Source organism: Colletotrichum navitas (genome assembly GCF_030913465.1).
Source record: "Colletotrichum navitas strain CBS 125086 chromosome Unknown LY79scaffold_1, whole genome shotgun sequence".
Taxonomy (NCBI): Eukaryota; Fungi; Ascomycota; class Sordariomycetes; order Glomerellales; family Glomerellaceae; genus Colletotrichum; species Colletotrichum navitas.
Window position 1 is genome coordinate 1508967 of NW_026850547.1, and position 25638 is coordinate 1534604.

General features: G+C 56.9%; 6 protein-coding genes across 6 annotated transcripts; 5 read left to right on the forward strand and 1 right to left on the reverse strand.

The window, feature by feature from the left end:
* Window positions 1–1424: 1424 nt before the first annotated feature.
* Window positions 1425–3009, reverse strand: LY79DRAFT_574718 (uncharacterized protein; the record flags this gene model as incomplete). The annotated part of the gene is made up of 4 exons (XM_060559626.1): window positions 1425–1495; window positions 1584–1729; window positions 1801–1910; window positions 2860–3009. 4 exons carry the CDS (start codon window positions 3007–3009, stop codon window positions 1425–1427), a joined length of 477 nt encoding a protein of 158 aa, XP_060420899.1.
* A 4475-nt stretch (window positions 3010–7484) lies between these two features.
* Window positions 7485–9396, forward strand: LY79DRAFT_503598 (uncharacterized protein; the record flags this gene model as incomplete). Its single annotated transcript, XM_060553415.1, has 2 exons — window positions 7485–8022; window positions 8255–9396. The coding sequence occupies 2 exons, from the start codon at window positions 7485–7487 to the stop codon at window positions 9394–9396; spliced, it is 1680 nt and encodes a 559-aa protein (XP_060420900.1).
* A 1757-nt stretch (window positions 9397–11153) lies between these two features.
* Window positions 11154–12122, forward strand: LY79DRAFT_533473 (uncharacterized protein). Its single transcript, XM_060556364.1, has 2 exons — window positions 11154–11303; window positions 11362–12122. The coding sequence occupies exon 2, from the start codon at window positions 11459–11461 to the stop codon at window positions 11717–11719; it is 261 nt and encodes an 86-aa protein (XP_060420901.1). The 5' UTR covers window positions 11154–11303; window positions 11362–11458; the 3' UTR covers window positions 11720–12122.
* Window positions 12123–14469: 2347 nt separating this feature from the next.
* LY79DRAFT_533476 (uncharacterized protein) lies at window positions 14470–17459 on the forward strand. The gene has a single exon (XM_060556365.1). The coding sequence runs from the start codon at window positions 14933–14935 to the stop codon at window positions 17438–17440; it is 2508 nt and encodes an 835-aa protein (XP_060420902.1). The 5' UTR covers window positions 14470–14932; the 3' UTR covers window positions 17441–17459.
* A 1723-nt stretch (window positions 17460–19182) lies between these two features.
* On the forward strand, window positions 19183–20321 carry LY79DRAFT_533479 (uncharacterized protein). The gene is made up of 2 exons (XM_060556366.1): window positions 19183–19667; window positions 19757–20321. The coding sequence occupies exons 1-2, from the start codon at window positions 19289–19291 to the stop codon at window positions 20107–20109; spliced, it is 732 nt and encodes a 243-aa protein (XP_060420903.1). The 5' UTR covers window positions 19183–19288; the 3' UTR covers window positions 20110–20321.
* A 700-nt stretch (window positions 20322–21021) lies between these two features.
* On the forward strand, window positions 21022–23689 carry LY79DRAFT_503770 (P-loop containing nucleoside triphosphate hydrolase protein; the record flags this gene model as incomplete). Its single annotated transcript, XM_060553434.1, has 6 exons — window positions 21022–21491; window positions 21678–21909; window positions 21977–23035; window positions 23118–23277; window positions 23364–23424; window positions 23599–23689. The coding sequence occupies 6 exons, from the start codon at window positions 21022–21024 to the stop codon at window positions 23687–23689; spliced, it is 2073 nt and encodes a 690-aa protein (XP_060420904.1).
* Between the last annotated feature and the right edge of the window lie 1949 nt (window positions 23690–25638).

Here is a 25638-nt window from a genome sequence, read left to right on the forward strand (position 1 = left end):
GCCAAGCACAAAAAGTTTGTCGTAAAGAGTGTTGGTTCCGAAATTTGGTGTTCCTGGTCGATGGGGTGGAAAGTGGGTTGAGGCTTGAGATGATTACTTGCGAGTAGTGTCGCGACCGATGGGTGAACAGGAAGTCCCAGCTGAAGCCCGTACCACACCTTGCCCTTTCCAGTCAATGGAATGATTGCAAGCTGGCAAAAGCCAAGCAAATGCCTTGCCAGTCCTGGCTGGACCGTCTGGAATTGTGAACAAAGAAACGCGGGTACCTTACAGACGGCTCAACAGACCCTAGGTAGTGACACAGAACAGGACCGTTGTGAAAGAAAAGCCTAGGCGATGAGCCAGCCGTTGCGATTATCACTGCGTTTCATCTAATACTGAGCGGGACCTGGAGCGGCGCAGCGCCTCCCCCCAGTAGCCGATCACTTCTGATTCCAACGGATACAAGTTAACTAAACCGAGAATGTTTGCTCCCCCTATGCTGGGTTATCATGTTGGTTCTTGCGTTGGCTCGTTGGCTGTTGGTCCGTTGTCATGGGCGTTGGCGTTGGCGTTGGCATTGGCGCTGATGCTAGAATGGGCGCTGACGGCCATCAGTTCCCCGATTGTGTTCCATAAAGGCTGTTGGATCGCGAGCCGGGGCGACATTATCCTGGTCGGTGGAGAACCGACGACCTGTTGCTGGTGTGTAGAGTTTGCGTAATGACCGATTAAGCCGGTGGACGGCCGATGGATGATGGTGCAGACGCAATTCGCGCCCTCGCCGGTTGCGTTTAGCATCCCGGATTGTAGGGGCCAGACCGATGGGATCTGTGATTCAACAAGACTGGCGTGGAGTTGACCCCGAACCCCCGTGGGTTCGGAAGTGTAAGATAAAGTGTGGCATATCCATAGGCGAGCAGCGATCAAGGGTTGTTAGCTAGTGCTGAGAGTTTCCTAAGCACTGTTCAGGTATGGCTGGGTAGCCTGAGTAGCGTAATTGTGTTCTCGAGATGCTGTCCCTGTGAGCATCAGCTTGATGACGGTTGATATTGGCGCCCGCCCTGACAGATGAGCGACACCTGTCGAGTCACGTAGCAAAATGCCAAGGGTGGTTGAGTATCGATAAGGTGTGGAATTCCCGTCCAGACCAACCCAACCAGGATGTGCGGGTAACAGTTGATGGAGGGCTTCTAGGATGCCTGGCCGTCCGGCCGTTTGGGCGACCATGTGTGTGAGAGAGGGAGAGAGAGAGAGAGAGAGCGGTGACGATGAAGCGGGGTGTTGCAAGGGAGCGAAAGGGAAAATGAGGGGCAAAAGTGCAGACGCCGGGTACCTGACAGCGTTCCTTGCATTGCGTTTCCTGTAAGGTACGGCAGGGAGAAAGGAAAAGGCTAGGAATAATTTTCTCGGTGAAAATCTGGAAGCGGCGACGATACAGGTGGTCAAAGTCGAGTCACCGGGTCCATGGGACAGAAAACCGAGAAGAAGGGCAAGGGTGTGTTCCAAGCAGGCCCTGGAACATACCACCGTACGTGTAAGACGGCGCGTCATGCTCGGAGCAAAGTGTAAGTGTCTTATGCAGAAACAAGCCGCGTACATACCGTACGTAAGGCTAGGCGGATGCAGTTCATGCGTCCTGTCCGCCTGGTCCGAAGCATGTTCGTTCGATGTACGAGCAGGAAGTGATGGGATGAATGGCGGATGGCCAGCCGGATGGGCTGCGCAGAGGACGTCGACGTGCTGTTTCCTGAGTGCGGATATAAGCTAGGTCGTCAATATTCCATCCTTGAGCGGGGTACGCCAAAGAGGGAAAGTCACCTCGGGAGTTGCTCAACGAGTGTCCCCCACTTGATGGCATTACCAGCCGCAGCAGATGCGGATTCGGGAGGCTCGACCAAGGAAAAGGAAGGAAGGCCCTTGGAATAGCACTACGAAACGATGGATGATGGGCCGCACCACCGAGAGGATCGGGAAGGGAAGCAGCTGCTTGCTGCATCCACGACGCTACCTGCAGCATGACAGCCCACAGGAGTTTTCTTTTTGCCGCGAGGGATCAATTCAACGGCAGGTATGACGCGGCGGCAGTAAGACCAAGCAACGACCCTCCTCCACACCCGGTGCGGCACCCGTCGTCGCTTTCTTACCATCCCCGCACCCGACATTCGCGTCGCCCTCCCAAAACGGAGAGAGAGAGAGAGTCGTGGGCAAGGTTACGCAACAAGCAAGACCTACCATCAAAGGCAAGAGAAAGCAGAAGTTGATGGATTCGTCCGTGCCTGCCTTTTGCCGTCAAGCCGCTCCTTCCTATCTTGGTCGAGCTGCACCTGCACCTGCCTTGCCTGCAGGTACACTATCTACCTAACCTACCTTCCTACCTACGGTACCTTCCTACCTACCTACATTTGCATCGCACCTGCATCTGCACCTGCATGTGCAGAGCCACACTACTCCGTACACATCCTTGGCCGCCTGCCTGGTGCCCACTGCCCACAGAGTCAGTCTGTGAGTCGAAAGCAAACACATGCTACACCTTGGGGGTGGGGACCCAGTAGCAGCAGACCCAAATGCTCCCCGAGTTAACTTACACGCAACCAACGACTTCCATCTTATCCGAAGAGGCATGCTGCCCTCCGCCCGTTCGTCCCATCCATACCACTACTTACAGAGCCAATCAGCCAACGGTTCCCTACATTGATTGCACTGCCGGTCTACCCGGCCGCTCCAATTCGGCTCTAGAAGAAGCCTTCATCCCTCGTCAGTCACTTCGTAATCTGTTTACGGCGCGCACGGCGAGTCTTGGCTCGCCTTGCCTTGAATGCTCGCTGCATGGACCTCTTCGCGGTGGCGACAAACTCGTCCGTCTCTTCCCAAACTAACCTCAATTTGTGCTGTCGCAGGTTGCCCACGGCCAATACGGGATTGAATGGCTTGGACCTCAGATCGGATGTCACTTTTCCACCCGCCGCCCGTGCCAATGTCAATATCGGCTTCAATCCCGCTGGCTTCGTTGGTCTGCTTCACCATCATTTCGATGTTCGCCTTGCTCCCTCCATGATCTTCAGCTGCGGGCCGCGGGCCACTTACGAGGCTTGTTTAGTTCCGACCATCACGTCCCTGGACGCCTGCCTTCTCTATAGTGTACAATGTCAATGCGCCGGCATCCCGAGTGGCTCCCGCCAACGCGGCCACAGTCCCAGTGGTGTCAAGGTTCATGCCTGGTCGTCACCAAGCCCTTGGGCCAACCGGGATGTCCAGTCGATATTCCTGTCACCAGATCTATCAGGAGCACTCGAATCGACTCGACTCGACTCGACTCGACTCGCGCAGGGTGGGGCGAGGCAACGCCCGGGTGACGATGTCACCAATACAGCGCTCCTTCGCCCCGGCTCGACTCGGCATACGGACGCGTGAAAGAATGGAGAAGGACCCGGGTCCGTCAGTATATCCCGCCAAAGCCAGTGTGATGTCAAGGCCAGACAGAAGCGCGCGCCCCCTCCTTCTCGCAAAAAAAAAAAAAAAAAAAAGGTGCTAGTTAGTGGCGGCTGCATCATCGCGGGCCAACAAGATGCCATGGACAACACCCAAAAGCCCAAAGCGCGACGCGGGGTCGTTGACTGGCGACAGAGAGCGTGTGATAGACCTTCGAGCTGACCACTAAGATGCCGAGTCGCCCTCGATGGACGCTAAGTGGTGCAATGGCACCTCGCTGCCAGAGGTTGTCGTTGCCCCATGGTGCTTGTAGGAGCGGGGTTACACCAAAGATGCGCCACTCCAGCCCTCTGAATGGCCCAATTCTATCCCCATCGCACATCCTTTGTGTGTTTCGTGTTCCTGCACAACTACCCTACCCACCGGACAGTGAGGGCTTGCACAGCTGGATCACCGAGGCCTCGTTGGCGCCCTGGATACGACGCCAGTCTGCATGAACATTATTCGAGCATGCTCACATGTTCGCCGCTTCCAAGGAATTGGGTTGTGCTATGGACGGGGGACACAAGTGGCTCGTATACTGTGCAGCCCCTCGCATGCCGTTGGCGTCGGCTCTTACCCGAGGAATCCAAGGGCCTGCGGAAGAAACGGTGGCCTCCGAGGGGAGAGACACGGCGCATAACGGGGACCAGTGGGCGGGCGTGTAGCCTCCGCCAGGGCCCTCTGGACAATTTATCCAACACTCGGATGAACAACCATTTCTGAGAGTTTCGGGCTATTATTCTTAGAAGGCTGATGTTGCTATATCGCAGCCATTATGTGCCTGACGACATTAGATGGACGAGCCACACACGGCTTCTCCAAAGCTGGGATTGTCAAAACCCACTGTTTCCTCAATTTGATGGAATTCGACGAGCTTCGTCCGTCCCTGCGGCTCTGGCATGAAGACGACCCGCCGCCAACCCTGGCCACCGACGTCAATGCTGATCGGGTAGCCCATCACCTGCCGCGATGCTCCGCGTTTTGAGCCCTTCGGGCCTGTTCTGCTCGTTTGACTGAGGAATCAAACAGGCACGGCTCAGCTCAGCCGCTCCGAAGCATGACTATGGGTTACAAATGCGCCCACGAGGGCGAAACTTGCTGTGGCTCCGGAGTCACCGTGGCCAAGGAGACGAGCGGCAGGCAGTTGGCGGCTCGCTCTCAATGCAGACAGGCCAGCCCTTTCTTCGACTGCCGCCGATACTGTGCGTCGCTGACACAGTCACAGTGACTGTTGCCGCTGCTGCAACTACAACTCTGCCCAAGTGATCATCAACTGGCGGCGCAACGCCATCTGGTATTCGCTGGTTTGGTGCCTTGCATCCGCGCCGCCGCGGCCAAGGTTTGCTGGTGTGCGAGCACAGCGAGCGATACGACTGGCGGCAGCATAAGTGTGTGTGTCTGCATGTGTGACTGTCGACACAGAGCCGGTCCAGCGAATGACGGTGTTGAAAGAATGTGGTCGGACGCGCGCCAGGCTGGGCTGAGATGGCGAGTGCCAACCGAGGCAGCCATTTGTGCTAGTTGTGGACGACAGCTTTTCTTATCGGCGTACACTATATCCACTTATACATCGATGTCCTGGCCTATCAGTGGCTGAGTGCCTCGGGTTAATGCAGCTGGTCGGAGTTACCTTTGAAGCATTCGCTGCTCACTGATCTACCAAGGCCTATCGGACAGGTCTCATGTCGTGCGGGACGCCTGTTGGTGGCAGCCCGAGAGGTCCTACTTCCCAACCGAAGACGCTTGGAATCACAGGGACAGAAACAGAGTTCCGTTGTACTTGGGCTCAATCAGTACCTACTTAGACCATGTACTCATCATTGATTTCTCTCTTCGGACGGCCAAACTTTGGTAAAGTGCCACTACTGCTTAGCATGCATAGATTATCCGTAATTGCGAGGAAAATGTCATCAGCACTACGTACCATGATAGCCGATGATGTGCAATAGTTGTGTGAATGGCGCCGCTCCGTGCTCATGTCCGAGCAGTGACGCGACGCCCGTTCATGGCCGCCGTCAACGCCTTCTACTTGCACTGGCTCTGTTGCCGTGGATGCCTGAAAGGCAGACGCTGGCCACGGTACCATGACCAGCATCTGCTAAGGTTCGACTATTTTCTTCCTGGAGAAGACATGGCTGGCTCCATCTAAAACGCGATGGTCTCGCGGTGTCGAGACTGGCGCAGTCATGCAGGATGTCGTGTATGTGCGTCTGTTGGTCTGTCGGGTTGCCAGGCATTCGGGCAGCCCAGTTACGTGACTGGTCAATACCGTCGTAAACTGCACGCCAGACAAGTTTCTGGGGGCTTGGGAAGGCCTCCAACCATGTGGCGTAAAGCAGATGATGATGATGGCCTTTTGGGCGGACGAGGGCAAAGGCGTAAGTACATTGACACACACAGAGACCGGCGAGCTGTCATGTACTCTTCGGACTGTGGTACATCAGGGCTTGGTGCCGTCTCTCGTCTGTTTTCCCGTTTTGCCGCCCGCTTCTCCGAGCATGAGAGGGAACGGTACCGTATGTATCGTACACCCACCCACCGTATCCTCTGGCCCGTACCTGCGTTTTGCCCGTCCAGATTTAGAACAGACCTGGTGGCTGCGCCTTCCTCTCTTCCCAGCCCACCCACACCCACGCACCACCACATACGTATTCACATACCTTACCACTCAAACCACTCAACGTTCGGTACGGTGGGCAACTTCAGCCATCCTCATGTTGTTTCCGCTTGTCCTCAGAGCCAGAGGAGCCGAGCAGAGCAGAAACAGAATCAGCGCAGAGACAGGCGTGCAGAGGCATCTCCGTAGCTCCTGAGCTCCGCCCAGTAGCAGGGATCGGAACTTCGCACCGTTTCGTCTCGTCTGCCCTGCTGTTCCTGTTCCTGGTCCGTCACCGCCGTTGTCGCTGTGGCCCATCCTATCCCATCCATCCGTATTCCAACGCGTGTGTGTGTGTGTGTGTGTATGTGTGTGTGTGGATGTCCCACTCACACTTCCATCCCCTCCGAACCCACCCGCCAGGAACAGAACATCCCAGCGACCAGAGAGGAAGAGGTACGTACCATCCGACGAGGGACACGGTACGTACTGTCCAGCTACCCTAGTCGATCATGTACCCAAGTACCGCGATCCACAGATACGTACTTCCATACCCCCTGGCCCCGGTCGACTTGTGTGGGTGAGACATGTCTGCGTGGAGAGGGAAGAGAAGAGAGGAGGGGACGAGAACGAGGGACGAGGGTCCGTCTCCCAAGGTGCGCTAGGGTCTGGTGTGGTCTGGTCTGGGTCGGGTCTGCCACTTTGGCGTGGTACTCAGTGTCACGTACCATGGGGTCCCTATCGACAACTTTTACCTTGGGGCTAGTCGGTTGATCTTGGATTCTTTTCTCTACTTATCCCCCTTCACCACCCACATTCATTTCGCTCTCGCTACTTCATGATCGACATCTACTGTGCGCTGTGATCTTTTCTTCTTATGACCACTCGGTTCTTCCTTCTTTTGTGACCTCGACCTTTGGGAAACAATTCGACCTGCTCGAATCATCCCGTCCTTCCTTTAAACACACAACCATATCCAACCACTCTCGAGCCCGTAATTCAAACACCAAGCCGGTTCTTCTATCACACCTTCATACAATCTCGACGCCAGCTGTTAAGATTTAGAAGAACACTCGGGACGAGTTCCATGTACAACTAAGACAACCCACGCTCTCACTCATCGAGTCACTCAACATACACAGACTGCCATTGTCCGCCAACGGCCTGTCGTCCTATCCTTCACATCCAGGAAACCGAAACCCACCGTCATTAGGCCAACCGCCCGCGATCCGGTTCGAAAGAACTTTACACACAAAGTGTACAACAATAAACGCAACACCACCATCCTACGACTAATCAGTAAGAGACGGACTCGAACAATCCGCCGACTAACAGCACAGCTCAACACGACAACCTTGTCCGGTGCGTTTCTGACGAAGCCGCAGCCTGCAATCGGGAGAACCAAGGAACTGACCGAGGGAACAGACGTATCACAATGGACGCAGCCATGATGACGGCTCAGGCAATGGGGCAAGCTCCCTTCCTCTACTACCGCCCCGAACAAAAGCCCGATACCTCGAGGCACCGCGGCCACTTCTCCCAGCAGCCCAACATGCACCAGCACATGGCCATGTACCCCATGGTCCCGACTCTGCCTTCCACACCCATCTACTCGCGGCCTAACTCGTCCTGCTCTCAGCCCATGGGCCCCACGCTGTACAGCAACGGACCAGCACCCACAAGCATGACGCCGATGGCCTCGCCCCAGCCCTTGACCCAAAAGCCTGCGATCATGCTCGAGACGGAGATTGGTGACGAGAACCTCTACTTTCCCTCGACACCGCCCTTGTCGGCCTGCGGTAGTGCCATCAGCAGTCCCAACAACAGCTGCGAAATCATCCACACGCCGATGAACCCCATGTTCTCCGGGTTGGACGGCTTTGACGGTCTTGACGGATTCAAGGAGACGCTGGAGGTCCCCGAGAATCTCGCCATTGACTGGAACAGCTGTGGATCGCCCCCCATGACACCTGGTAAGTCGCAAGCAAATCGAAACGTGTGATTTTCCATCCGTGCAGAAACGCATTCATCTCCAAGATTTGGAAAAAGCCTGAACCATGCTCTGCCGCGTGCTGCAAAGGCTGGGCGGTCTTGGATCCCATGCCCGGTGGCCTGGGTGGGTGGTGGTTGCAAGGAAAGCGTGGCGGGGCAGTCATTGGGGATTGGTTTTTTTTTTATTAACGAGACGCTAACTCAATTTGGCAGTTTATCTCCAAAACCAAGCAACCAAGGTTTCCTCGCTTAGCACCAACACTAGCGACCTGCTTTCCACAGCATCTTGCCCTTCGCTTTCTCCCTCACCTTCGCCGTACGCCAGGTCGGTCGCCTCCGAACAGGATCTTGACTTTTGCGACCCGCGCAACCTGACCGTCGCTGCTGTGCCCAACACATCCAACCCCACCCTGGCCCCCGAGTTCTCAGCCTTCACCCTCGGTGACGAGCTCAGGGGTGAAGTCTCTGCCAAGGCTCCTACATCGGCCCCCTCAAACCAGACCTTTGACTTCAACCCTGCCATTCCTCACGGGCTTCCCGCTTTTGAGGATTTGTCTGACTTGGAGTCCGAGGACGACTTCGTCAACGGCCTGGTCAACCTCGGTGACGCCAACTCTGCCGAGGTGGGCCGCCCCCGTGCCTGCACCGGCTCTAGCGTCGTCTCGCTTGGCCACGCGAGCTTCATCGGTGAGGAGTTCAACTTCGACGAGGCTGAGATTTCCGCGCCGGCTTGCTTGCCTAGCCCCTCATCCAGCTGCAACGACAACGACTGCCATCAGAACAAGCGTCGCAAGGTGGTTAAGCAGGAGACCCGCAACTCTACGCCCAGCATGAACTCCACCGCCGGGTCTTGTCAGGCTACCAGTAGCGAGCAGCGATCCAACAGCCAAGCTCCTGCCTCTGAGGCCAACAGCTCGTCCGATTCCGAGACCCCGTCTGCCCCTCATCCCGCTCCCGTCAACCGCCGCGGGCGCAAGCAGTCCCTCACCGAGGACCCTTCCAAGACGTTTGTATGCGAGCTCTGCAACCGCCGTTTCCGCCGCCAGGAGCACCTCAAGCGTCACTACCGCTCGCTCCACACGGGCGAGAAGCCCTTCGAGTGCCACGAGTGCGGTAAGAAGTTTTCCCGCAGCGACAACCTGTCCCAGCACGCCAGAACCCACGGCAGCGGCGCCATCGTCATGGAACTTGACGAGTCGGGTGTTCACCCGTTTGACCACAGCATGATGGGCCACCCCGAGGACTACCACACGCTCGGTAAGGTCCTCTTCCAGTGTGCAGCCGAGATTCCCGGAAGTGCCAGCGAGCTCTCGTCGGAAGAAGATAGCAAGAAGAAGCGCAAGCGCTCCGACTAAACGGTCCGGGTGGCTTTGTTTTTTTCGCATTCAATTTCACAAATCGATAGCGATTAGTCGTCGCTTCGATCACGCCCGACACGACTTTGATGACGACAACTTCTTTTTTTCTTTTTTTTCTCCGGGCCTACCCGCCAAGCATTTTGCGCGGGTCGGTCAATAGGGTCATACGGGGAGGGCCTTCCACAGCGGGGGGGAGCTACCATTCACCAACATGGGAGGCTAGAACCACCTCAGGGAGGAACCACATGCGAAAAGTGCAAGCGGGTTTGGTCATTTTCACTCATCGATGCGTTGTCTTTGCTGTATCAGTATTTCCGATGCTAGACATGCCGGAGCCGCCAACGGTCTCGGGTGTGGTCAGCATCGAAGGGGGACGGGGTCATTTCAAGGGCAAGCAAGGATGATCACCAACAAAAGTTCAAGAACGCAAGGGCAAAGGGCGAGAGCAAAATCGGGCCTCGGGACAACGGCGTGTAAGGTATGGCGGATTTTGTTTCAAAGAGACATCAGTATGATTGTTTCCATCTTTTCATCGTTTCTCGCGCGGCTTTTTTGAGAGTTCCTTACAGCAGAGGAGGAAACAGCAGACTCCATCTTTTTTTGTTTTGGCAGCGGTCCAAGCGTATCTTTCTCTACGCTCGTTGTAATCTTTCCAGCGTGTTCGGAGGCCGGCAGCCAGCATCGCATTGGAACAAGGGAACTTTCTTCTGTGCGGCGCCGAGTACGCGGACCGCCTCCTGCGGGAGGGGGTGGGTGTTTGCCGCTTCGGGCCGCCGCCTTCTTGTGTTTACTTTTTGTTTTGATTTTAACTCCATCGATCCATCCTCGGGCTGGATTCTCCCTTTCGTTTGAGCTCTCTTGTTGGTCATGGGTCGAATTCCGCAAAAAAATCAGTGCGGAGGGACAGGACTGGTGTGAGTGCAGGCACTCATCACCAGGACGGACAGAGAAGATGCTTGGTTTTTTTCGTTTCACCGCAAACACTTTTCCCTCACAATGTACACAAACACAATTTTTTTTTTTGAACAAACTGAGAAAAAAAAAAGATACACTTTTTCCGCGATGCCAATAACTTGAAAGCCCCTCCAACAATGCCTCGTTGTATGTATGTGCGATCGCCGATATCTATGACTCGGCGAATAGTGACTAATGTCGTCCATCGACCGATGGGGGAGGAAGTATGTGAGGGCTCGACCCTCCTGCATACTTGAGCCCGACGGTTCCAAGACGAGACAGGCCCGGGCTGAGGCCGGATGCCGTCATGCATGTTCCAACCGGGTGTTTTCGAGTATTCTGGGCGAGCTACTTTCTTTCCTTTTTCTCCTTTGTTTTCTTGGTATTCGAGGTCTCGTCCGCTCCTTCTGTTTGTCTCACTCGCCCGCATGGGAACAGGCCAGGTGGGAAGGACCGTTTGGCCTTGGGGTTTCCCGAACCAGCCTTAACCGACACATCACCTGCGGGCGCGGCATTTGTGGAGGAGGTTAGTTTCTTATTTTATTTTATTTTCCTACCATGTCATGTTTCGTTTATTCTCCCAGCCAAGAAGAATTCTTATTATTATTATCACTATCTTTTTTGGTCAAAGCCCCCCCAGACTTGGTTCTTACTTTCTTTTCTCTCTCTCTCTCTCTCTCTCTCTCTCTCTCTCTCTCTCTCTCTCTCTCTCTCTCTCTCTCTCTCTCTCTCTCTCTCTCTCTCTTTCTCTCTCTCTCTCTGTGTCTGCTTTTTTTTTTTTTTTTTTTTTTTTTCTTTATATCCTTCCCATTTTGCCAAACGGGGATGGCATTTTGCCATGACATTTTCCGTTCGTTTCTCTCATCAGGATGGAGGCGTTGGTCTCACTCCATCGGGCGTCCTCGAGCTGAGTCGCGACGATTCCGATGGCTGAACTGAGACGCCGAGGGGTGTGTGTTTCGCGTCTAGCTGTGTTTCTCTATCTCACACTCACTTTTCTTCCCTTAGGATCAGGCTGTAACGGTTCCATTCTTGCCGGTTGTCTCTGGCGGTCCCACCCCCTGGCCTGGGCTGGCGGACCAAAAGCCCATTCCAACGGTTTAGCATGGTTGTTCGGCATAGTTCCTCCGCCTGGCTATTATTATTAACTTCCATTTGTCACGGTTCGGGCGATTCCCTCCGCATATCGTCGCAGTCGAAACGAAGTCTGGGATCTCACACTCTTATTCAACACCCAAGACGATATAGAAATCTCGGAGGCGCGATGGGATGGCCCCGTACACGGCAGATTACCGACGCTACGCGGGCAGGGGAACGCGGAAGGACGCCCGGCCGTGTCGCTGATTGGCGGCCAACGGGGGGGTAGGAGAAAGTGATTCCATTTTCCTGGTCCTCCGGGTGGGGCCTGGGGGTTGGGCGTTTTGGAAAAGAGAAAAGACAAGGCAAGATAGAGTCAAGGTTAGGTACGTTTGGGTTTCGCTTTGTTTTCGTCCGATGGGTATGGAGGGGGGGATGCGACGTTCTCAGGCCAGGCGGGGCAACAAACAGTTGTCAGCTATATGTCAGCGACGTGGACGCTATATTTTGTGCATGTATACGTAGCATCCGAACATCGGAAGTATTTGTCTAGTAGAATCAATAAGAAGGCGGAGAGGTAGTAACGGATACTGGTAACAAGATCACAAATTACCACCCCAGTAACTGGCAAAGTTTAGTCAGGCACTAGTGGGGCGAAGACGAGGGTGTGTGTGTGTGATTGGTTGGGGGTCTAATAGACTAATATCAACCAAGTCGGATAGGTTACCTCCTCGAACAACTCGTTGGATCGCAGCCCGCTAGTTCGTTGACATTATTTGCCGGTAGATTGGTTGAGCAATATGAGGTCCCTTCTCCGGGGAGTGAGGCAGGGCATGCGATGAACTACCGGCCGAGCTGTGTGGGATCCTGATTCAAGGCCGCGGTTCGCTGGACACAGCCACCGCCAGCCGGGCCTGCTCTTTTACAGGCACCTACATTACGAGAGTTACCGGGGGGAGGTGTAAATCTTGGGTGCCCGGCGGCGCCGTGACGGGTCACGAAGCAGACGCCAAGGATACAGGTGGTGTTGACAGGTTGAAGGCATGGAACACTATTGGCTCTGTCTAAGAACCCAATCTCAAAACTCCGGGATGATGGAAAATCGACTTGTGCTCTAAATTGCTATCCGCAAGTAGAGAGAAGGAAAGGGAAATTTGGTAAAAAGGTAAACGGGCACGGCTCACCGCTCATAGGACTTCGAGGCCCAAGCTTCCCTTCCCGCCTGAGCTTGGGGCAAGGCACTAATCATATCCTATCCTTACCTTACCTCGTTACGGATACCAGTATCCGCCAGAGATGCTCCGGTGAAATTTTTCGAACCCATGATGTCCCTCCGTTCACATGATTCCATTGCCCGTCCCATACGAACTATTGCCCGGGTTACTGTCAGGCCCGGCATTCGGAGAGGGCGACCCTTGGAGAGCAAGGGGTCGCTGTGATCCATCCGTGGCGCGATCGTGGCGGTCGAGGCACGGTGGTTTGGTTTGCTTGATTTGAGATAAAGACATCCTGGCGTGAGGGGGGGGGAGGACGTGCCTCCTCCTTGTTAAGCTGTTATAGACTACTAGTATCTATCCGATGGCACGGACTTTGCAATGGATGGATCTCTTGGTCATGATGGTTCGTGGATGACAACGTCTTGCCACTCTTGGTCGAGGTTTGCCTCATGAGAGCCTCGTCTTGACGCTGGAAAAGTGGGTGAGCCGATATAGCATAACAGTCCATCATCATAGTGTGAATCCACTGATGGAACCTGCTATTGTGACTAGAGGCGAAGGCTGCCTAAGGTGCAACGTCCCATCCGGGGAGTTGAGCCGTCGTTCCGGCGCGCCCCAGTTTCGATATGAATATGAATCTATACAAGCGAAGTGGTGCGAGTCGAGAGTCCAGCCCACAAGCACTGGTCGGCGCGGCGGCCTCTATGAGGCCGGTGCGAGATAATAAGTTTTGGATACCCGTCGAGCGGTGTAAGGTTGTGATGAAACCCATCAGACCATCAAGCATAAAGGACGAACCTCGGTGCAAATTTGGCGCGGCCCGCTCCAGATGAAAGTGGGAAAGAGCGCGCGCACACACTGAGAGGACGAACCGGTCTGGACGGATAGCCCGCTAATCTGCAGGCCCGTCGCCGCCCGCGACCCCCAACCAAGGTCCCCGTAAGGCCTAACGTCTCCGTTCCCCCCCCCCTCTCTCGCACTCGACTCTTTGCCTCCACACCGGTCACAGTGTGGGATGGATCATCAAACAGCCTCAGGCAGAACCGGGCCCGGCTCCTCAGAACTGGGCCTGACAGCCCCCCCTGGGCGACCGGCAAATTACCATCTCCACGAGCCGAGAGGATCCAGGTACCGTCAAACCCAGGCCGGGCCCAGGCCAGGCCTAGCGAGGGTATCAGGCGGATATCTCTAGCCACGGCGGCGATATTGTAAGTGTGTCATGCTGCATGGCCCTTCCGGGACCCCTAGCAGCTAGTACAGTCCTGGCAACCGACTCCTCCTCCAGGGACTTTGAAGATCCACCGAAGCCATGGAAGAGATAAAGAAGGAGAAGATGGCCGGCCAGGATCTTGATGAAGGCTGAGGGCCGGGCAGAGGCCGGGGCCTTGGGCCTTTTGGGCAGGTAGCCACATTGGTAGCTGTACTTGCAGGGTCCCGTTCCAAAGGAAGGCCTGAGGAAAAGTCTCCATAGCTTCTATTGCATCCAGCTGCCGCGCCGTATCCGTTTCTGCAGCCGTGGACGATCCCTATGTCACGGAAGCGAGAATGTGCCTGTTCGCGCTGGGCGGAGCATGAATGAACCCGTCTGCCCGTCCTCCATTCTCCTAGTACCTACTTTAGAGCATCCGTACACGCGTGGAAACAGAAGGCATGATGAATACAAAGTAATGCATTCGCGTGAGTGAGGGCAGGTACCGGCAGCGATGCAGGTACCTCGGGCCTTCCAGCTCCATCGCCTGTACTTTGTACACTGGCGTACAGTATCCGCACCGTCTCCCCCTCTCCCTCTCCTACACCACTTCTGGCCCCCAAACCATCTAAGCGGAGAAGCCCATCGTCAATTTAACATCTCTCTCTCTCTCTGCCTTCTTACACAATCCAATCTGGGGCTTCTCTCTCCTCACCCATCGCTCCCCCTTCAAAAAAGCTGCGGCGTCGCCACGTAAGGCGACGCCCTGACGGCAGAGCTCCAACCGTGGTTTCAGGGTCTTCCTTGGCTTTAGACGAACCAGTCTGTTCCATTCCGCTCGCTACAGAATTGACTGACTGCTCCGTGACCCCACATTGAAGTCTGGGCCCCGCCAACTGGCCGTTAAAATTGCACAAAGCCTCGCGTGCGTACGTTTACCAAGCAAGGCACACGCCAGGCTCTGCACAGCACAGCACAACACAGCACGGGATTCCAGACATACTGCAGGCACAAACAACCCAAACGGCCGGCCAGACAGCCAAGCCCGAGTTCCCCGTTCCGCATAATCCGAACCGTAGCCTGAGGTCCGACCGCCATGTCGTCTGAACAGCTGAATGTCATCGCCTTGGTCTCGGGCGGCAAGGACAGTTTCTACTCCGCTCTGCACTGCCAGAGGAACGGCCACCGGCTGGTCGCTCTCGCCAATCTCTTCCCCTGTGCCTCCGCCAGCGCCGGCGCCGACGCCACACACTCGGCCCCGCAGACCATCGTTTACAAGCCCACGGCGCATCACCTGAAGGACACTCAGGGGCACCAGGGGGAAGGACAGGAGACTGGCAAAGAGGCTGATGACGACGCCGACCTGAACAGTTTTATGTACCAGACCGTTGGCCACCAGGTCATACCCCTGTATGCGGACGCCACCGGACTGCCTCTTTACCGCCAGCCTATCTACGGCAGCGCCAAGTACGAGGGCAGGGACTATGACGCCCAGGCCGTGCCGGCACAAGATGGCGATGTGGTCCCCGAGACCGACGCGGATGAGACGGAGAGCATGGTGCCCCTCCTCCACGCCGTCATGGCGGACCACCCAGAGGCCAACGCCCTGTGTGCGGGGGCGATTTTGTCGACGTACCAACGGACGCGTGTGGAATCAGTTGCGCTGCGCTTGGGTCTCACGCCGCTGGCGTATCTCTGGAAGTACCCCGTCCTGCCGCCCGTCGTCCCGCGAGCCGTGGAGGACGCCCAGCTGCTTCACGACATGGCAGCCGCCGGGCTAGACGCGAGGATCATCAAGGTCGCGAGTGCAGGCCTCGATGACGACTTCTTGTGGGAGAAGGTGAGTGCCATTGCGGGCGCCACGCGCGTCAAGCGTGCCCTGAGAAAGTTTGGCGCTGCCGAGGGATCTGTCATTGGCGAGGGAGGCGAGTTCGAAACGCTCGTGCTCGACGGCCCGCCTGGCTTGTTCCGGAAGACTATCGACGTGCCGGAATCCGGGAGACGGGTTATCAAGGAGGGCGGCGGGACGTCGTGGTTGAGCTTTCAGGGGGCGAGTGTTCGCGAGAAGCCAAGCCCCGAGACGGATACAGGAGGAAGCTGCTCCCCACCCCGGGTGCCCGACCTCCTAGACTCGAGATTTCAATCCTTGCTCGAATCCCTTCCTCAAATCCAGGAAGCCCTGTCGGATGAAGACTTTGCGGCGTACGGCTGCAGCATATCGGCATTGTCCAAGGCTCCTTCAGATGACATTCACTGGTCTCTGGGTGCCGAAGCGGAAGGGGATCAGAGGCTGTCTGTCGAGCAGCAGACCGAAGAGATAGTTTGCCAGGTTCGAAAACGCCTTGCTGATCATTCTCCGCCGCTGCCCACGACAGCCATCACCAACACGGTGATTTCTCTGAGCTCCATGTCCGATTTTCCTACGGTCAACAGGATCTACAGCAAGCTGTTCCAGCATCCGAACCCCCCATCCCGAGTCACCATCTCGTGCGGCGGGCTCCAGGCGGGAAGCGCCATCAACATCCACCTGACGGTGAAGCCAAACCTGGGACTCCGTGAGCGGAATGGGCTTCACGTGCAATCCCGATCATACTGGGCGCCTGCAAACATTGGCCCCTACAGTCAGGCCATTGACGTACCTCTGAGTAGCCAGGCGGCTTTGCCACAAGATGAGCGAGAAGCGGCCCTGGGTGGAGCCAGAGCAGTAACGATTGCAGGCCAGATTCCGCTCGTACCGGCGAGCATGATTTTGCCCACTGAGGCGACGGGTAACTTGGAAATGCAAATCGTTCTGTCTCTGCAGCATCTCTGGCGCATAGCTACTGAAATGAAGGTGCAGCTCTGGACCAGCGCGGTTGCGTACTTCCCGCGCACGCTGGATGAGGCAGGAAAGAGGCGCCAGAGCCGCCTCGCCGCTGCTGCGTGGAAGGGCGTACATGCTCCCGACGAAGACGAGGACGAGGACGAGGACAACGGATGCGGACCCGACCTGTGGGATCGCAAGTTCAACCCGGCGTACATGTTCCTCGGCGACGACGGCCCCGGTCCGCAAAAGCTTCCGGACTGGTCCGCCGTCAAGGGCGCGACCGAGGAGGACGAAGGAGAGGGTAGAAGGCCGGTTCCCCCTTTCTTCGCTGTTGAAGTCGAGGAACTCCCCCGTCAAGCTGGCGTGGAATGGCACGCGCATCTCGGCCTCGGGCGCCTCGCGTCGTCGTCTGTTGAGTATCAGACCTACAACCTTGAGCCATCGCAGAATGTGCCATATTACAGAAGGGTGTGCCACGTCGTGATCTCGGGGGCGCTTGTCCACACCACTATTTCCTGGCTCGCGAGACGGGGCGCGAACGCTCGCTCACCGACGTCATTCTCCGAAGTCACCGAGTGGATACAACGCGCGTACTTGGAGTCCATCGGCAGCAGACAGCATACGTCGGAGGCCGGCTTCGCGTATCTGATGTACCTGAACGTGCCGGAGTGCAATGCCGCGGCCATGGCACCGGCTGGGGAGGGAGAGTATCAGGACCGCACGACGGCGTACATCAAAGCCAAGTCCATCTACGACGAGAACGGAGAGGTGGTTCTTGCTGTCGGGCTGTGGAAGTAGATGATTCACAAATACAAGCAAATTTGTCAAAGTCGGCTTTCTCAGTGCACGCGAGACGGAGGTGACATGCGGCACATGGCCTGCGCCCTTATCCGTCGTCAACTTTCCGTTGGACGTGACAAGGGCATATTCTTGCGACCTTCTACGGGCGGAGCGCATGTCTTGATGACCCTCTGACATGGCGGGTCGGAAAGTCGGTGTCGACGAAGCCATGCCCGCCCACAAGCATGGACATTTCATTCTAGCTCGTCCCGCCGAGAGATCGGGGATGTATACTACCGTAACAGTAACGGGGGATTCTCAAGCCGTTGAAAACACGCCGGCATCAAAACAAGGAAACTCACGGGGGATGCTGTCTGCGTTGGATGCTCAGGTTTGAGGACAGGGAGCAGGCTGCGCGAGGGAGATACGAGGTGCTATTTGTATACTGGGCATTGCGGATGTTTTTGGCTCCTTTGCCAAGCAGCGCGGGGAGGGGGGGGAGGTTCTATCCTCCGGGAAGGTCTTCATTAACGAAGTCGTCCGCATGGCTTTGGGGACAAAAGCGTCATGAAAGCAGTCGAGCCTGTTTCGTGAGAGTATGAGCGCCCATCACTCAGGCGGGCAAGCAAGTGAGGAGAAGACGGGGGCCGTTGCCCAACGTCCAACAGCGTTTCATCGACTCCCCGCAACCAAGACGGACCCCAAGCGTGGTGCCCCCCATCCATACGGCGGCTTTAGAGGAGTCAAAAGAGAAGAAAGTCCGGGGAAATAAGCTTGGTAAGACTCGACCCCAAGGGTCTCTACCGCCCACCCCTCCACGGCCGAGGTGAGAGTATGTGTCCCGCATGAGTTTTGCAGCCACGTGATGGGACGTGGAAACCCAACTCGTCTCGACTCTTGTTGTTGTTTTCCTGGTGATGAGGGAAAGCTCTCGCAAGTCTGTTATTCCGTTCCAAACCTTATTCCCCCGCACCCTGGAGCCCGCTATCGATTATCCCCCCCCCAGACATCGCTCGTTCCCTCCCTTCGATCCCCCGGAAGCCGGCCGAAAATTTCGGCGCTAGCGAAACGGCGACATTGCATCGAGGAAATCCCAGTACCACCGCCCATCAGCCGTGCTCTCCGCGCGCGCAATCGCCTTTCCGCTCCTCGAGGAAACCAGAACTTCCCATCTCCAAACAAACTCTAACCTCAGGTTTCCCCCCCCTTGCTTTCGTTTGGTTAATTCATACCGTGCCTCGATCGTCGAATCACGTTACTCGACCCCTGCTCTCGCGTGCGCAGCTTCATCCTCCGTCGGTCTAGGACATGCAGATGTCCAGGTCTTGGCTGTGATGGCGTACGCCCTCAATGATGATGATTCCGCCGTAGGGGCGGCACCGGCAGCACCAGCAGCCTACCCTCAACCTCCTTCGTCTGACGCCCAGCGGCCGCAATCTCGGTCCACCGGCGACACCCCGCCGCCGTCGCGCGGCTTAAGTTACGATGACAGCTCCCCATCATCGCCGCGCTCGCTCTCCCGGAGACAGAGCACCAATGAGCGCATCGACGAGATTCTAGTGGTACGTTTTGTGTGAGCCTTGACTTCTGCACCTGCCCTTCACACACCACCGCCACCACCCGGCATTTGACTGCTGAGGGACCTCTGCGTCCGCTCCGGCACCCCTTCATTGCTTGGCATCCGCCTCCCCGGCCGCTAAACCCCTCCGTCCCCCGGGAACCCTGGCTAGCCGTTGTAACCCCCCCCCCCCCCCCCCCCCCCTTTCTTGACTCCTCCCTCACCCGGGACACTTCCGCATCTCACTCTTACTCACACTCTCGGGAACACCCCCCGGGACGCAGGCAGCACGAGGTCGCGCACAAGCAATGGTCGGCAGACTCTCGACGACCCGCTCCGCCCCCACCAGTCCCCCGCGCCACTACTCCCGCGCCGACGGATCCCGCGATGAGACCGTCGGCATCATCTCCCGCGGCCCGGGCCGCAACTACCAGAGCATGAACGCCATGCCGCCGGCCGGCGTGCGGTCCCGTAAGTCGGCCCCTCAGCCGGCCCAGACCCGGCTGCCGGCCCAGACCGAGGTCGAGGAGGAAGAGGAGGAGGAGGAGGAGGACTACGACGACCTGGTCGCGCGGGAGGAGCGCGCCGCGCAGGACAAGGAGCCGTGGTACACGGTGTTCCTCTCGAGCTTTCAGAGCATCGAGCTGGAGAACAAGGGTAGCGTGGCCCGCGACCACCTCGCGCTCGGTACGTAACCCATGGCGCGGCGTCCTGTTGCGCCGCCGCCGCCGTCCGTTTCTCACCCCCCCAGGGCTAACCTCCCTCCCCCTCTCTAGAACGGACCTTCCTCGCGTGGCTCCGCACCTCGCTGGCCTTCGCCTCCATCGGCATCGCCGTCACGCAGCTCTTCCGCCTCAACTCGTCCCTCTCCGGCCCCGGCCCCGCAGACCCCAACGCTCACACCCTCCGCCAGCTGGGCAAGCCCCTCGGCGCGACCTTCCTGGCCGTCAGCATCCTCATCCTTTTCCTCGGCTACCAGCGCTACGCCCGCGCCCAGCGCTGGGTCATGAAGGGCAAGTTCCCGGCGAGCCGGGGCACCGTCATCCTCGTCTCCCTCGTGGCCTTCGCCCTCATGGCGGCGAGCCTCGTCGTCGTCGTCGTCGTGAGCCCCACGGGCAGGGAGCGTTAAAAGGTGGGGTACCGGAACGGGGCGGAGGGGGGCGCCCACCTGTTGCGTGTGGGGGGATCCGAGCAAGTCCTGCTGTGTCGAGAGGACTGGGGACCGAGCCGGATGCGGAACTGCACCTACCGGAGCTGCTCACCGGTACCATAGTCATCATGGTCATGTACATCCCATGTCACGCAGGAATGGACATATAACGTCCCCCCCCCCCCCTCCCCTTGGCTTGCTATCGTCAAAGGCCAGACCCGAGACATGCCCAGAGCGAGGATACACTCTGATTCGTGTCAATGGGATCCCCAATGCGCACATGAACGAGGAAGTGAAGAGCCTAGGATTTGCACGACACCAGTACCCACTCCAGCCCTTGAACTCGCAAGGCTAGCCAGAGCAGCAGCGGCTAGAGACGACGGCCCTCGGACCAGGCCGGCGGCGCGCAGCTCGTTCCCGAGGAACCGGGTGCAGGGAATTTCTCTATTTCTGTAAGAATACGTGATGATAAAATGAAAAAATCAATAAAGAGGAGATCAAAACTACTTAAAAGTCCAAAGTTAGAGAATGCCTCCGGCTCGCACCGCGTCTGAAAGGGTTTCCTCCCTCGGACCTATCAGATGACGTCAAAGCTAAACAGCACCTCAACTGTGGGCCCCTTGGGCCGTAGAACCACTTACAACCTCTTCTCGTGACGCACCACACTCGCATACACAACTCCCTCACTTACACACTTACACACTCTCACGATCGCTCACACGGTCACGCGCTCACAAATACTCCCATCTGTGACCCATCGCCAGATAGAAAGGTCACAAAATCAAGGCTACATTCCGCCGGAGGAGCAAGCTCAGAAAGCAACCGCGCGCGCAAGAAAAGGGAAAAAAAAAAAAAAAAAAGTCCCCGAGTGGGTGTGAAAAGATAAGGATCATGGCGGCACTGGAACCCCTCTCCGTCCCCTCCTTCGCAACGACCCAGCTCGCCCTCCTCTCGGCCGAGCTCGCCGCCGAGGTCGCCGAGTCCTCGGCCCTCGTCTCCCACCACGCCCCCGCCGCCCTTCAGCGCGCGGGCCTCGCCCTCCCCAACCTCATTGTCGGCGCCCGCCGCACCGGCCTCGGCGGTCGCACCGTCTTGGAACTCGCCGCTGACCCGGCCGTGTCCTCGGAGCTCCCCGAGCACGGCCTCCGCCCGGGCGATATTGTTCTCGTCTCGGAGCAGCCCGCAGGGAACGCCAAGAAGAAGGAGGTCAAGGAGCTTGAGAGCAAGGGGGCCCGCGGCGTCGTCACCAGGGTCCGCAGAGAGACGATTGGCGTAGCCGTCGACGAGGGCAAGGGGGAGGAGAGGGAGTTCGCCGGGAGGGTTTGGATCGTCAAGGTGGCCGATGATGTCACGTTCCGCAGGTGAGTCTGCATTGCTCCGTATCCCTTCCCCATTGTGTTACGGGGATCGAAAGGGGTGGGTTCAAAGTTTGGCTTGGGTTCAGCATGACTATCTCACAAATTTGGATAGCCCGTTGCCGAATACTCACCTGTCGGGCTTTGTTCCCCCCTAAAAGAAAAACGAGCCTGGGCAGCTGACCGTGGCAGAATGAATCAAACCATGGAGAAGCTCGAAAAGATGACCGAATCAGAGTACACCGCCTTCATGCGCGTCCTCTTCGGCCTCTCGAGCCCGTCCCCCGTACCCCAGGACCTGGCGGCGGACTCGGAGCTTTGCAAGATCCAATGGATCGACCCTTCGCTCAACGACTCCCAAAAGGATGCTATCCGGTTTGCGCTGGCATCACGGGAGGTGGCTCTCATCCATGGGCCGCCGGGCGTGAGTCCGCCTTAGTCCCTCCGTCTGATGAAACCAGCTACGAGGCACTGCAGCTGACGCCCTCCAGACCGGCAAAACCCATACCCTCATCGAGCTGATCCTTCAGCTGATCAAGCTCGACCTCCGCATACTCGTCTGCGGTCCCTCAAACATCTCCGTTGACAACATCGTCGAGCGCCTCGCGCCGCACAAGATTCCCATCCTCCGCCTCGGACACCCGGCCCGCCTGCTTCCCAGCGTCCTCGCCCACTCCCTCGACGTGCTGACGCAGACATCCGAGGCCGGGGCCATTGTCAAGGATGTCCGCACCGAGATGGACGCGAAGCAGGCCTCCATAAAGAAGACTCGCAATGGCCGCGAGAAACGCCAGATCTACGCGGACCTCAAGGAGCTTCGCAAGGAGTTCCGCGAGCGCGAGCGCCGCTGCGTCAGCAACCTCATTCGCGAGAGCAAGGTGGTCCTGGCGACGCTGCACGGCGCGGGAGGGCATCAACTTAGGGACCAGCGATTCGACATCGTCATCATTGACGAGGCCAGCCAGGCGCTCGAGGCGCAGTGCTGGGTACCCTTGCTGTCGGCGAAGAAAGCCGTGTGCGCCGGTGATCATCTGCAGCTCCCACCGACGATCAAATCGCTCAACTCTAGGGTGAAGGCTGCGGCGGGATCGGAGGACGGCGCGGAAAGGCAGATCAAGGGTATGACGCTGGAAACGACACTGTTTGACAGACTGCTCGCTCTCCATGGCCCATCCATCAAGCGCATGCTGACCACACAATACCGCATGCATGAGAAGATTATGAGGTTCCCGTCGGATGAGCTCTACGAGGGAAAGCTCATTGCTGCAGAAGCAGTCAGGGAGCGTCTCCTGAAAGACCTACCGTATGAGGTCCGAGACACTGAAGACACAAACGAGCCACTGGTCTTCATCGACACGCAGGGCGGCGACTATCCCGAGAAGAATGAGGACGATGACAAGGACGCCGTTAAGAAGGCAAAGTTTAGCTTGCACGGGGAGAGCAAGAGCAACGAGATGGAAGCGGCGCTGGTGCGCCAGCACGCTCAGAAACTGGTCGACGCCGGAGTCAAGCCGGAAGACATCGCCGTCGTGACCCCTTACAACGCTCAGGTCCGTCTATTCAACCCCTGCTCGACATCTGAACCGGCATTCGTGAATCGTGGCATGATGCTGACACCGTGGGAACCAAAAGCTCGCCGTTCTCGCACCGTTGAAAGAACAGTTACCGGGCATCGAGCTTGGCAGCGTGGACGGCTTCCAAGGCCGTGAAAAGGAGGCAGTCATTGTCAGCCTCGTCAGGAGCAATTCGCACGGAGAAGTTGGGTTTCTTGGCGAAAAACGTCGACTGAACGGTAAGCCCACAAATGATGAACCCGCTTTGCCTGGGGATATCCCAGCGTTCCGTGTGGCAAGACGCATGAACGTTAATGCGCTGTAGTGGCAATGACGCGACCCAAACGCTCATTGACGGTCATCGGGGACTCGGAGACGGTCAAGAGGTGAGTCCGTTTGAGAATTGCTTCTCCGATTCTAGTTGGCTTGTTGGTCGTGCGACGCGGAAACGTATGCACAGATAGTGTCGGCTTGCACCTGAGACACTACTGAGCCGCCCCCAAGCATTCAACATTTCGGGGCGTATTTTATCTTTCGCTGACTCGCTGCGGCACAAACAGAGGTAGCAACTTCCTCAAGCGATGGATGGACTTCCTTGAGGAGAACGCAGACCTGCGTTATCCGGACTTGTCGTCACTTCAGGGGTCTTGATACCCTATTTGGTATGGAGGTTGCGAGCGCCATCTTTCCACGGACATAGTAGGCCCGGCCCCCTCAATGTCAATCTTCATGCGAGGAAGAGGATTTATGGCCAAACTGGCGGCGATCTGGATTGTCGACGAACCAGCTTCCTCGGAGTGTAGGCCCGCTTAGAGAGGCCATCAGCGAAGTGGGATAGTTCCTTATGCGATGAGATGCGCTTGTTCCCCAGCGCTGCCAAAAAGGGAATGGACTGCATTGTCCAGCTGAGGGTGGGCGTATCGTAGAATTTCCAAGCAGCTGTGACCCATGCTCGCCTCCCGCCGGGGTTCATTTGGGGGGGAGGGAGGGAGCGTCCGTTGACGCAAGATGAGAGACGTCAGGGCGCCAGGGCCTAGGCTGTTCGGATCGTATTGTGATCCCGGACGGCGCGAAGGAGGGAAAAAAAAAAAAGACTGGAGAGAGGGGCTCAGATATCAGCCGTCACTCATCAGACGAAAAGAGCGGCACCCATGTATGTTTCAGGTTACTTTTAAGCCTGTTCAACCCTTGTTCCAAGTTCGCGTGGCCAGACCCGCCATGTTCTCCTACCGACGAGGACGGGGATGTTTGACCCTGGAAGAATTTGCGCAGCTGTTGGTCGATTTTACACACTGATAGCTGCGACGCCGCGTCGTTGAGGGTGTGAAATTGATCCGAGTCTGTGGCTGATACCGGGCTTTCCGCGACTGTGAGATGACAGGTGTCAAGAGGTCGTATTACTCAGAATTAGCGGGATTTCTCTTGAAGACGAAACTGAGCATGTATCTGACCGAGGGAGGGATAACGTTCAAAAAGACGCTACATCGCTCGCATCTCTCCCATACTGGATTGGTCTTACGTAACGCGTCCCGCCATTTCATTGTGTTTATCACCAGTAGCTCCCTTGCAGCGCGGCAGTTGCTTTGGAAACAGAATAAGTATAAAGTCGCAACGTGTGTAAAGGTTACAATAGTGTAGTAATAGAGCGAAATTTCATGGAATCGCTTTCGTGTAATCTCTCTTCCAGCAGTGCGGTTCGCCTGCGGCAACATGAGACGACGCCAATCCCGGGGCAGTTGCTAACTGGATGTGTATACCCCCGAGAGGGCCGTTGGCGAGTAATGGGCCCTGTTTGGCTAAGTCAGAGCGTTGGCTGGCCTTGTCTGCCGTAATTAGTACATCTTTTGCTCGCTCAATCATGCCGCTGGGGGGGCAGGCTGGGGTTGGCGGGCAGATCATAAGACGGCTACCTCGTTATATGATGCTCCTCCGTGGTCCACCTGACAAGCCGATCAAACCGTCAGTGATGGAGAGCATTTGACGTTGGATTTGTGTCGTATCGGGGGGCCGCGACAACAGAGTCAAAACAATTATAGTACTGTAATGTGCGCAACTTGACAGTGTAGCCAGGCATGCGTTGCATCATGTGAGTCTCCGATGGAACAGCTCTAGTATCGGCTGGGTGGTTAGTCGTGCCACTCGTGCAAGAACTATCCCTCAATACTCGGCCGTTAGGTAATTCCGGCAGGGAACCATAGATAATGGGACGGCACTCACTCGCAGGAGTTTTTCCGTGTAGTCTTGGCCGTCGCCGAAAAAGCCTCCCCGCGAGTCATGGGATACTAGGTAGGCAGGTGTTGGCAATAGTGGTGGAATTGATACGAACCGTCAAACGGTCAGAGAGTCTCAACCATATCTGGACGTTCCGTCTTGACAATAATGACAAAGGGATGGGATGGGGTTGCTTCGTTGGTCGGACAAAGGCCTGCAAGCCATGTGGTGTTTTAGCCTCCTGAGCTGCAATGTGGGGTCGGCCACCGCGCTAGTAGCTCCTCTTCCTCTTTCTTTCCTCTTCACTGAGCTGTAGGTCGGAAGGGGGTAGGGCGACGCGATCATCATCAGGGCCTTGCTGTTTTGAATGACGGCTCAGTGAAGAGTGA

Bases quoted from the DNA above. Each gene is read 5' to 3' on its own strand.
- LY79DRAFT_533473 (XM_060556364.1), top strand. From the start codon at position 11,459: ATGGTTGTTCGGCATAGTTCCTCCGCCTGGCTATTATTATTAACTTCC.
- LY79DRAFT_533476 (XM_060556365.1), top strand. From the start codon at position 14,933: ATGTCGTCTGAACAGCTGAATGTCATCGCCTTGGTCTCGGGCGGCAAG.
- LY79DRAFT_533479 (XM_060556366.1), top strand. From the start codon at position 19,289: ATGGTCGGCAGACTCTCGACGACCCGCTCCGCCCCCACCAGTCCCCCG. The intron at 19,668-19,756 runs GTACGTAACCCA...CCCCCTCTCTAG, and splicing joins CCGCGACCACCTCGCGCTCG to AACGGACCTTCCTCGCGTGG.